This window comes from Heterocephalus glaber, unplaced genomic scaffold (assembly GCF_053883595.1).
Source record: "Heterocephalus glaber isolate CG9 unplaced genomic scaffold, H.glaber_assembly_v1.0 deba00000331, whole genome shotgun sequence".
NCBI classification, from domain to species: domain Eukaryota; kingdom Metazoa; phylum Chordata; class Mammalia; order Rodentia; family Bathyergidae; genus Heterocephalus; species Heterocephalus glaber.
Genome location: NW_028258142.1, coordinates 48,026,210 through 48,039,076, shown reverse-complemented (window position 1 = coordinate 48,039,076; position 12,867 = coordinate 48,026,210). Strand labels below are relative to the sequence as shown.

Sequence of the window (12,867 nt, the reverse complement as noted above, 5' to 3'; positions counted from 1 at the left end):
CCATCTTACTCCAGAAGAATGGTTGTCATCATGAACTCACAAAACAATAAGCACCGGCAAGGTTGTGGGGAGAAAGGAGCCCTTCTACCTCCTTGGTAGGAATGTAAACTAGTATAACCACCATGGAAATCAGTATGAAGATTTCCCAAAAAGCTAAAAATTAAAATTCCATTTGACCTAGCTACACCTCACCTGTGTATCTTCCAGAAGGAGTTAAAAGATGTCATTATAGTGATATATGTGTACTCTTGTTTATAGCTGAGTCTTAGAAGTAGACTATATGCCTATCAACAGATGAATGGATAAATAAGTAGATGCACCTTGAGACCATAATATTAAGTGGAATAAATCAGACACAGAAATTTAAATATTACTTGGTTTCTCTTATGTGAGAAATCCAAAATATGAATAATTTAAAGAGCCAAATAAAAGATAGATGATTAGAAACAGGGATATAGGCTTTGTGGAGATGGAAAGGGGGTCTAAGGATGGGGGAAGATGGGAGCAAGGGGAAGTAAAAAGGACCAAGATGCAATATGTATATGTACCAGTTCCCTATGATGTATCTATTTTATTATGTACTGCAAACATATACCAGTACTAATAAAAAATGGCCAAATTATTTTCATAGACATTTCTCATATGTGTTTGTGTATGTAAATAGTCATAAGAATGTGAAAATATGCTCAACGTGATTAGCCAGCAAAAAAATGCAAACCATAATGAGATAGCATTTCACAGCCACTAAGATGGCTGTAATGAAAAAATTAAGTCTTGGTGAGGGTGTCGAGAAATTAGAACCTGATACACTGCTGGTGCAGCTGCTTTGGCAAGCCATCTGGCAGTTCTTCAAAGGCTAACCATTTATTTATGGTAACTGCATTACCATGTGAGCCAGCAATTCCACTCAGGTGTGTACCAAGAGAAATGAAAACATGTCCACACAAGAACTTCTACACAGAAGTCTGTAGCAGCATAATTAATAATAGCAAAAATGAGGAAACAATCCAATTGCCCATTAACTAATAGATAAACAAAATGTCGAATATTCATTTAACAGATTATTATTCAGCCATAAGTAGAAAGGAAGCACTGTTACATGTTATAACATGAGTGTACCTTAAATACACTATGCTACATGAAAGAAGCCAGTCAGAAAAAAACCATATATTATATTACTCTACTTAAGTAGAACAGGGGACTCTGGAGACAGAACATAGATTCATGACTACTTAGGGATGGAGGCTGGGGAGGTTGGTAGCAGCTGGTGTTGGTGGCTGAATACTAACAGACATGGGGTTTGGGGGGTGGGTAAATGGATGACAGAATAACTAAAATACACTAAAATTGACTGCTGCAAATTTTTTGAATGTAATAAACCCATTGAATTTTAAATTAGTAAATACTTTTAAATACTTTAAATTAGTGAATTCTACAGTATGTAAATTACAACCAACAAAGCTGTTCAATATGAATCTACTATGACTTTCCCAACTTTTCTGATTGTTGACACTCATAGACCAAGAAGATGGACTAAACTTTAGGACAAGCTGAGGCTCTGTAACTAAGGTGGATAAAATGAATATAACATAAAAACATAAAACAATGAATGAGGCAGATAAACTTCAGCAGACGCATTATCACAATCAGAAGAGCACTGAGACTTGAGCTGGAAATCCAACTCTACAGTGGACATATTGGATGGAATTAGTAGTCCTGCCTAGTAAGTGAAAAGAAAGGCAAATTGTACATAAGTAAAACTATTCCTATAAAAATAAAAGCTATCAATTGTTAAGCCTTCATAGCCAGGCTCCATACTAGATATTGTATATATATATATATATATATATATATATATATCATTGCAACATTCATAATTGCACTGAGGTCATTATTATGTGATTTTATAGGTGATGAATCTGACTGCAGGTTAACTAAATTACCCAAGGAGAGACATCTTGTAAGCTGTTGAGGTGGGATTTGAACCCATATCTGTCTGACTTTTCAGTGTTAATAACCACGCAGTTGAACCGTTTAAGATACTGTATATGTATTATAATCTTAACTTTTTTCTCTGTACCTCCTATTACATCTCTCTGTCAGCCTTCTTGTCATTTTGGAGTGAATGCTTATGAAAACCTTAAGAGAGGGAGATTACCGAAATTGCCACTGACAGTGGTGGCAGAGTTGCTATAGTAACCAATCCACCAAATCAGTCTGTACTACTAGGCACACACTTCTGCCTCTGTAATATGCTCATACTGATTGGAATCCCTCATGGATTCCACAAACTCTTGTTAATGCACATGGAACAGAGAGTGCGGAGGGCCTAGTGTATATCTTATAACATTGATATGTTTCCTTCAAAGTGTCCTTCCTCGATTCACATATTTTACACTCTCTCTTCCCATCCCTTCCTTTTGCACAGGATGCTGTGGGGTGGTTGACTCTGAGGGAAGCTCAGCATCAGGGCCAAACAGCAGTCTGCTGCTTTGTTCTAAGCAAGATTTACAATTAAAACTATTTTCTTTCTTGGTGGCAAATGGACCCTCCCATCCTAATAATTCCTCACTGAGTGCCAGGCTATGAACTGACGACCACCCCATTCCCACACTCACATACAAAATAGACCTTTATCTGATAAACAAATGTGTCTCAGAAGTTACTGTAGAGAAAATTAGAAGCTTGCGGCCAATAATATGCAGTCTGTGGGCACACACAGACACACATATACCCATCCGTCTACCCACATTTTTCAACAATGCCTCTACATTTTTGAGTACTCTTTCTTCTTGGATATTGATGTTTTCTCTCTTCCTTCTCCTCTGCATTTCACTGGCCTTGCCTGTCTTCAGAGGCACCTGAAGGCACATAATGCAGGGAAGTGAAACCGACTGTAATTCTTCAGTTCACTTCTCTGCAGCCTCCAGTGAGCCCGTCTCCATACGGTGGCCCAGCTGAGCTCTGAGAAGTTCAGAGTCCCCTGTGCAGGTGCAATTTAGCAGCCAGCTCACAGGCACTCTGGGAGCAAAGAAGCCAGATATTTGTATGTGAGAGGCTCTAGGAGCTAGCAGCAGAAAGAGAAGTGTCTGAGCTTGAGTGTGTGAGATTAAAAGAAGAATAACTTGTCTCTATGAAAGAAAGAAGGATTTTTACACCGAAAATGGCCACCATTTTCCCTTTGAAGGATTAAATATGAGTTGCTAAGGGACATCAGAAATTTTATTTTTCCCACTTCTTGCTAATGCCCTTGGTTTCACCTTTGGATTCTTCAGTTTCATTCTTCCTGTCTTGTAAGTCTCTGTTTTCCTGCTGTCAGTGAAATCACAAATACATGTCAGAGTTTTCTGGATAGGCAAAAGTGTGTTTGGGTAAATTTTTGCTTAATGCATCTTTTTAAATTAATAATACACCAATTTTAAATAACACTCTATATTTAGTTTTATTTAAAAAAACTATCTTAGAGGATCCTTAACCAAACCCTGGGAAGTAGAACTATAATTATTAATCTATCTTACTGATACAGGACTCAGGAAAAATGGAGCTAGGACACTCCTGTAGGCTTATGATTTTAAAGGCAGCAGTTTTCCACAGTTGTATTGCTTCTTCTCAGTTCACCTAAAAAAAAAATGGCGAGTTTTCCACTACAAAAATCTCTCTCTGGAGTGGCTGATCTTCAGTAGGGCCTGCAGCTTCCCCTGTGATTTGGACAGTCCCTCTGTGAAGTCTCTAGTTATTCACCCCTTTTTCAGTTCCTGGAAGGTGCTAAACTCTTCTGCCTGGGGGCTTTTGCAGGTGTTCTTCTCACAGCTTGCCTCCCCCAATTGCATGCCCTGCCTTTCCCAAGACCTGTTACCCTAGAGAGCTCCTCTTCCATGGTTCATCTTCAATGTTTTCTGCAGAGCAAGTCTTCTTTGGCCACGCAGACAAGGTCACAGCCCTCTGATATATGGGTGTTTCCACATATGGCACTTTTCTAATCTACAGTGTATATTGCCAGTGTGATTAATTGGTGTAATTTTTTATTTTCTTTTCTTACTATAAACTACATGAAGTTAGGAATGTGTCATTCTTATTCGATTCTGTATCTTGGAACCCAGCACAAAGCTCGGCCCATTGCATGTGCCATTACAAATTCACAGCATAACTTCTTGATGGTGGCAATGTGCACTTCATCACCACAAGTTCTCACTGTGCATGTGACATGCTCATAGACATGGGTTAGAAAAGCTGTTGGAGGGTGGGAATGTCTTGCTCCTCAGATTGGCTGCCAGCTCAGATTACACTAGGAATTAACACCATTTTGGAGAGAACGCAATTATCTTTTTATCTTTTATTGTTGGTATGACAGGTTATCACCCTTGAACTCTGGCATTCTTGAAACTACTGTATTACCTAGAACAAGAACAAAGTTCTTTAAAAAAAATCTTATTAACTTTGATAATACTTCTATAGTTACTGACCTGAATCTGATTACAAGAGTAAAGTACCACGATTTACCTTTTATTTTTTTTGGAAAATTTGTTTTTAATTCTGAGGGCTGTTTCTTTTTAATGGCACTCTCTTAATAGCTCTGTAAATTATATAAAACTGAATATGTAGTGATTTAAATACTTCTTAATTTGTATTTATCTGACCAACCAACATTGACCTCTTAACATCCCAGCTCTAGAATATTCTTAACCATCTTCTTCCACTGCTTGTTCTTTTTTTCTAAGAAAGTTCACCTCTTAATTTTTTGATTGCCTATACTCTATTTCTTTATATTTTCCTTGTTGGTGTTTTCCTCCTTTTTTTCATTTTCTTATGATTTATTTTCTGTCTTTTCATTTCTTCATTGCTGTAGGCTTTCTGCAATACCTTTCTGCTTTACGTCTAATATTAAAATTGTTCTAAGCCTATTTCCATTGATTTTGTTTGTGGATAGATAAATTGATATTTACAGTAAAATAAATATATTTACGGTGTCAAGTACATTTTAACCGGTAGTTCTTCCTTTGGTTAACTTACCCTTTTGTCTATAGAAAAATACTGTTGTTTTCTTTTTTAAAAAAAATCACTAGTAATTCATGCATTGTGATATTTTTGGAAATTAATAGAGGAATATAGAAAATGAATGTATTTTCTGAAATTCTAGATGAATAACCTAAGGTATAAACATTTATGGCCTAATAATTGTTAAAATGATTTTCTTGAAACAAAATATGAACAGAATATATTTCCAGTGACAGTAATCTTATTTTATGTTATTAAAATATACAGACATTTCTACAATTCTGGTTTCTACCTGTTATATTTATCATCCCAAAGTATCACCAACATAGATACTGTTCTATTTTCACAGGAACAAAGGTGATACCCTTCTAGTACTCCAGTGGACAGCAATCCAGGGAAAACAACTTTTGATTCCAATGCTACCTTTAAAGTTGAGTTTTATTTTTATAATTATTTTTCATAGTTAAACTGAAAGATCTTTTATTTATTGGTTTAACTGCATTAGCCCGTTCTATTTTTAGCAAGCCAATATCATAGGGACAAATCTCACTATTTAGCCCTTAATCTCAGAACTAACAAGTAAGTGTGGTAACATAAAAGGACAGAATTCTGACTTTGTACTGTATTCTCCTCACTATTCTTCATTGGTTGTATAGTTGGAAAAGTGAGAAGATAGGAGCTTATATTCACCTCTACAAAGCAAATATATGGAAGGTACTGATTAGAGTTTGCTATTTGTAGAAGCTATGTCTACAATTTGCCTTCACCATGAGTAGGTATTCTGCAGATGATGAGAATTAATGCTATTCAGATGAGATGACTGAACAAATAACTTATCTCCTTTGAACCTCAGTTTTCTAATATTTAAAAGGGCTGAAGGGTTCTGTAAGGTCTGTGGACAATGTAAATAACATACCAAGTTTCTGGAGGTGTTCAGTCAGTAGTAGCTACTATTACTATTGACAATAGATATATATCTATATGATCATCTTTAAAACTACCCCTACCATTTTTATTCCATGTTAGCTTTGTTAATTTCCACATACTGTGCCAAATCCTTAGCATTCATCTCAGTTATATTTAAGATCAATAGCAATTCCTATTGAACTCACATTTTTGGATAAAAGTCAGTCACTAAGTGTTTTGGTTCCAAATGTTCAGAGAAGCCATTGCATAGTGGGAAGACACTGATGTAAGACAAGCCTACAAGGAACATGTGAGTATTTCTCCAGGGATACTCACTTTGGAGAAGAAAGGGAAAGTGTACAGATCAATTCAATCCAGTTGATTCATTCAGATGTCAGGAATCCTGACAGCATACGTCCTTTGATGAAAGTAGTTGGAGGCATATAGGATGGTATTTAGAATAATAATTTTTCTATGTTCATTTATATGCGTATTAGTAAGCTGGACATATGCCTGTCATTCTTAGAAAGCAATGTGCTAAACATGTTTGCTGTTCATTCTACATTAGGAGCTTCTAGATCTATAATATTAGAAAAATGAGCAACTTATTAATTGTTTCAATAATTATTATTTAGCTGCCGTGTATCACTACTAAAATTCTTAATTCTTATTGTAGAAATCTGAAATTTTAACTTGGCATGGTAAAATCATTTAGACTTGAATTATTTTCAAATGGAAGAAAGAAAATTAAATGAGCTCTTTCTATAGAATAAGGTCATATTTTGTGTATATGTTTTATTGATACATCCTATATACCTAGAATGGGTTGGCAAACTATGACTCACAAAATAAATCCTGCCTGATTCCTATTTTTGAAAAGCTCAAAAACCAGGAATGGTTTTTAAATGGTTGAAAATTATCAAATGAATAATTTTCATGACTTGTAAAGTATATGAAATCTCAGTGCCTTAAATGAGGGTTTATTGTATCACACGCTCATTCCTTGACACATCGGCTGTAGCTGGTTTTGTATTAGAAGGAGAAGAGTGGAATAATTGCAATGGAGACCTTGTGACTACAAAGCCAAATAGATCTCTCTATGTCTTTTTATAAAAAAAATTGTTGACCCCTGGAACAACATACTTCCTTAAATTCTTTTAAAGTCAGATGCATTGCTCTTTGACCCTCATAACTGTTTTTTCCAAAAAGGAAACCTTAAGTCAATATATAACACTAAGGTCAATCGCCATATAGCCTAGTAGAGATGGAGTCATAGTAAGAAGCAACACAACACCCTGAATGAGAACACAGACTCAACGCTGTATTGGCTGGGCTCAGCTGTGTAGTCATGGGCACAATGCTGAACTTCTCTGTGCATCTATTGTTTTGTTTCATTTGTAAAAGAAGGCTAATGTTATTCCTTAGGGGTGTTATGAGAATTCAAAAAAAATGTTGTAAATTGCTTAGAATGTCATCTGATACATAAATAGCTGTGGTAAAGAAGGCAACACATTTTTTTACTGCAGTTTTAAGAAAATTCAGATACTTAGAAATTAGCTAAGTTAATGAATGAGCTTCAACATGTTCATAAGTAGGAAAAAATACAACCATGAAATAAAATTTAAAAATGTTCTGTCTTGTCTGTGAGTCCTCTATGCCAATAAAGTGCATTAATATCTACTTTAATTGCCTTTTGATTGTAGGATATAACTGTTTGGCTCGCGTACCTATGATATAATTTTGTAATCAGTGATCCTGTTTCAGATAATAAACAAATTGTATTCTGAATGGTTGAGTAATTTCTGATACAAAATCTAACTACCTAACAACTTCTAATCTGAGGGTATCAAATTGATATAAAGGGAAGTAACAGTTTAGAGAACGCATGGATACAAAATTAGTTTGCTTTGTTAAGGTTATTATTCAGTGCTTAGGAAGAGAGCCAATAAAAAATATTTTCCTACATTTAAAGAGACACTCTCTAAGCACCAATGCCAGGAATCAAACCTGTGCATCAAGAAATCTGACGGCTTTTTAATCATTTTAGCAAACAGATAATAAGTATTTTAGATGGATTTTAACATTAATTTATGTAAAAATTTAAAAGACAGTATGTTTTTATCGAAAATGAAATCTTCATATGGTAGCTTCCTATCTACAAAATATAATTTCTTTAAACTACACTGCAGTATAGGACTCTATATAGGAATTAATAACTGGTGGTTAAATGTTTAAAAATCATTTTCATGAATTTTTTCTGCTACAGGTGTTTTCCTAGAGAAGGTCCAGAGGATTTTTGTTCTGTGCACTACTAATATAGATTAAATAATATTTTGGTGAAGTACACCACTTAACCTTTCCTATTTCATAATTTTAATTCATTCAACTTTCAGTAAGCATTTAACTGCTACATTGAGGTGTGAGGTAGAGTGAAAAATGTAAAAGCAAGTTAAAAACTGTAAGTTACTGACCTGCAAGTCTATACCTTAAGCCTATAGCTTGTACTACAGATCTTCATATAATTACTTTTTAATGTATTGAGCATTGTATATCTAGTTATCATATTAAATTATAATTTTATGACTTAGAAGACTTTGATATTGAGTTTTATAGAAACTTTAAAAAACTTAACTCTTCAAATTGTGTTTTATGTTTCTTATAATACAAAGAAAATAGATAAGAAATGACTTTAAAATATTTTAATTTAGTCTACCTAAGTTCTATAATCTTTCTTAAAAGTTCAAAATATTAATTTAGAGATAAAATTATATATAGATATAAATGCACATATTTGGGGTACAGTGTACTGTTTTGATATATGTATATGCTGGAGAGTGATTAATCAAGATACTCAATATATCATTCACCTCACCTACATATCATTTCTTGCTTTTGGTGGTAATAATGCTTAAAATCTAAACTTTTAGCAAATTTGAAATACATTATTATTAACTATGATCACTATAATGTGTAATTGATCATTAAAACTTATTCCTCCTGTCTAACTGAAACTTTATATCCTTTGTCAAGTCTTGTGATATTAAAATACTTATGTATGTATTTGAATATAAGGTGACAAGTCTCTTATTTTATTTTATTTATTGTCCTAATTTTGTTAAAAATAGAATGTGAATCTCAGTGCAAATTGAGCAGCTACAGCAAAATTTAAATTGATTCAAATATTTGCATAAAGATCTTACATTTGGGCTGCTTTTTCTAGAAAATAAAACTCCAAAGTGACTTAATAATCTTCACAATCATGTTTAAATTATTATCATTGTACCAATATTTTTACTCTCTATAGATAACATATATTTTTAAATAAGTGGATTGTTTTGGAGTTATTTGCTTATATTTTGTACTCATTCCAACAGATTGGTCAATTTTAGTTTCCAGTCTCCCTCTCTAATTTTGAGGATTGCTTTCATATTGAGTCTTTAAAAACTACAGGTGGATAAAAAGTAATAGCTACAGTGTTCTTCCATTCAACTGTCTTTAATAAAAGTGTTGTAATCTCAAAAACAATAGGTTACTACATTTATCCTCCTGTTTTAACTCATGTAAGGCTGAGAAAACATTTTTGCATTATGCTGATGCTATAATAAATGGGCTCATTTAATATCATTGATTTGCAACTTGCAGAGTTTTTCCTATAATAAAGTTAAGATCTGGTTATCGTTGCAATTTCTGTGAATTAAAACTAAAATAATGTAATTCATCCCTAAAATTTGAAATGTTACAGTTGCTAATAATGTGACAAAATCTAAATTGTATTAACTTTGAAATTAACAATGGGTTCACCTGAACTATTCTATTTTCTCTATCTTCTTCTTTTAAAGGAAAATACAGTTTTCTTCCTACCACAGAAGTATCAGATTCCTGCAGCATCCATGATACTTGTAAGCATTCAGTGGTCAGACTCTGCTACATAGCCTTCAAATGATGTGGCCCAGTGAAGCTGGAAGATGTCGTCATGGAGCCAGGCAGCCTGGTATCTCAGCCATCCACCAGGACAGAGCCAACAGGCCCCAGGTGGCATGCTGAATCCAGAGGAAGGTAGGAAATAGATTTTGCATTTTGAGAGTCAACTCTCCTAACATTGAATCCTAGGAAATCCTTACAGAAAAAAGTGGATGGAGGGCTCCTGAAGTTATTTATTGCATTACATTTATAAAGCTCACCCTCCCAAATTACTCTTAGAATAAGTCAAATGTTAATTGTATTATTAAACCCCCTCTGGGTTTCTGAATTTATACTAAAGTATATATTTTTAAAAAATACAAAAGACAAGTCTGTTCAGTTTTATAACTGTAGTCTGAACTCTTGACACTGTGTGATAGATGCTAAATGAAGTATACTTGTAGGTGCTTTAAAAGTGATAAAAATTAAAACAACAGAATGTTAATCATCAATGCCCACTGCTGGGTAATGATAGCCCATCACATGGAGGTTGTCATTTTGATCTTTGGACACACTGAAAAAACTTAAAAAAATGAAAACACATTTCACGCCTTGTTCTCAACTTGGACCCCTGTGCTCAATGTTCAAGCACAAGTGGATTTGGAATTCTGGATCCTGGTGTTGTCTAATTGTCAGCTTTGGACACCACAAGACATTTCTCTTTCACAGATACTAGAAAAATAAACTTGTGGGATTCCTTATAAGCCCATGATTCCTTATATCCTTGCTGACTTCACCCTAACACTAGTGCCTCAACAGCTGTAGATAGTATCTTCCATACCTCAAAACTTCAGTTACCTAGGTCTGGTAGAAACATAATGAAAAAGCCTGTGACTTGTTCATTTAATTCCATAAGGCTGCACAAAGTTTGCTTGGGCACCAGCCTGCATGAGAATATGCCATGACAAATTTTTAAACCATCTACTTTCCTAATGTATCACTTTGGTGGGTCGGGCTGGAGTAGCCTGACATCTCCAATCAGGATGCTTTATCATGAGAAACTGAGAGGATACTGTTTCTCTTTTATAAAAAGAGAAAGAAACCTTGTGCTAAGGCTCATTAAGAAGGGTTTTAAAATTGGAGCCAATAAAACACGACTGTCAATTCCTCTAGCCTTTTCATCTCAGCAGCATTTTAAAAAGGCATCATTTCTTTCCCCATTTTGACACGAAATCCTATTTGCAACACACACATAGACACATTCTAAATAGCAACACCAGCCTCAACAACTTCTCTGTGACTTGTAGACCGGCTCCCGGCTCCCAGACCAACCGGAGACCCCCTCCCAATTCTCAACTGCACTCCTCTTTGAGATGGAAATTAATAGGAAGATTCACCCACCACCCTGAAACCTTTTCCTCTGCTCTCCCATAAAAAGTGCAAAGGAAAGGCTTTTTGCAAGATGGAAAAGTTTGTGTGGCCACAGGATGCCAGCATCTCCAATTGCCACCCTGGAGTTCCAATCTCCAAAGGGAGCCTGCCTCAATCAGGAGAAAAAGCAAAACAAACAAACAAACCCAACTTGAGTGAGTGTGATGACTATGAAAGCTCTTGTCTGCCAGCATCCCCTGGGCACTTCTGCTGGCCCAAGGCAGGAAAGGGGAAGGATGGGGCCTTATTACAGAATCCTTTTCCTCAAGCAAGCCCAGCTTAAGATTTGGAAGAAGGGTTAGGATAGAGAGGCTTCCAAAGCTGCACTTCGAAGGTTTCTGGCCTTGGCCCCACCTGCCTATCAATTTCAGTCTGTCCACAGTTCTCACCTTCCCAGCCCTGGGATGTGGAGAAGCGGGACTTGTGTGAGCTCAGGGATGCTGTTAGGGCCAGTTCCCTATTGACCTTTCAGGAACTCTGAAATCAACTTTTCTCCAAGCCATCTGAATTGTTCCTGTTTGTTTTCAGCCTGTAGGAGTCTCCGGCCCAGCCCAACCTTCTCCCCCCTCCTCCCTGCCCCCTCCCCTCCCTCCGGCCCCCCCCCCCCCACCTTTGTTGTCTCCTACCTGCTGGCCAGGCTCTGCCTGCAGTGCTGCCTGAAGGGCATCAGGTGGTAGTTCATGGCGTCCAGCAGCAGCTTCTGGCAGACAGGGTCGGTGCGCATGAAATCCACTGACTGGACCCGCTCCACCAGCTCTGGGGCTGGGATGAGCGCGAAGCGGAGGCGCTTCATGAGGTCGGGCGCGTACTGCATGCGGGTCTCGCGGTCATGCTCCAGCCACAGCACGGACATCTGGAAGAGCGCCAGCTCCGACTCCACGGGGGGCGGCAGCGAGTCCAGCAGGGCGCGCATCTCCTCGAAGTTGAGGAGCAGCACGTCCTCCACCAGGTACTTGTTGGCCAGCTTCTTGGTCTCCTCCAGGCCGTGCAGCGCGGCTATCTTACACACCTGCTTGTAATTCTGCACAGAGATCTGGTCGTTGAGGAACTGCACACAGAGCTTGGTGACCTGGGGGATATGCAGGATCTTGCTGACCGACAGCACCTCCTCCACGGTGTCCAAGGAGAGGGTCACGTTGGCCGTGTAGAGGTACTCGAGCACCAGGCGCAGCCCGATGGACGAGCAGCCCTGCAGCACCAGGTTGTTGATGGCCCGGGGGCTGGTCAGCAGCTTGTCGTCGGGGGAGGAGGAAGGAGTCCCGGGCTCCTCCTGCGGAGGCGGCGGAGGCTGCTGGGTCGACTGCGGCTGCGGCGTGGGCTGCTGCTGGTCCTTGGGGGCCCCCAGGCCGTCCTGGGCGCCGACCCCTCCCCCGAGAGGGGGGTGGCTGGAGAAGAGCGATCGGAAGTACTGCGAGCAGGAGGCCAGCACGGCCTTGTGGCAGTGGAACTGCTGGCCCTGGGCCGTCAGGGTCACGTCGCAAAACAGCTGCTTCCTCCACAGCAGGTTGAGGCCGTGCAGCAGGTTGTCGCTGTGGCTGGGGTCGAAGGTGGAGGTCCTGTCCCCGGATCTGGACATGGCGAGCAGACTCGGCGCACCTGGCTTTAAACCCTCCTCTAACCTGGCAGACAGGGGTG

General features: G+C 37.9%; 1 protein-coding gene across 1 annotated transcript in view; it reads right to left on the bottom strand.

Moving 5' to 3' along the window:
- Window positions 1–12,867, bottom strand: part of Klhl14 (kelch like family member 14) — a 93,746-nt gene that overhangs the window by 78,483 nt on the left and 2,396 nt on the right. Inside the window, exon 2 of the mRNA XM_004853102.3 lies at window positions 11,859–12,851. Coding sequence (XP_004853159.1) covers window positions 11,859–12,808 — 950 coding nt within the window. The 5' untranslated portion in view covers window positions 12,809–12,851. The remainder of the gene's footprint in view (window positions 1–11,858; window positions 12,852–12,867) is intronic.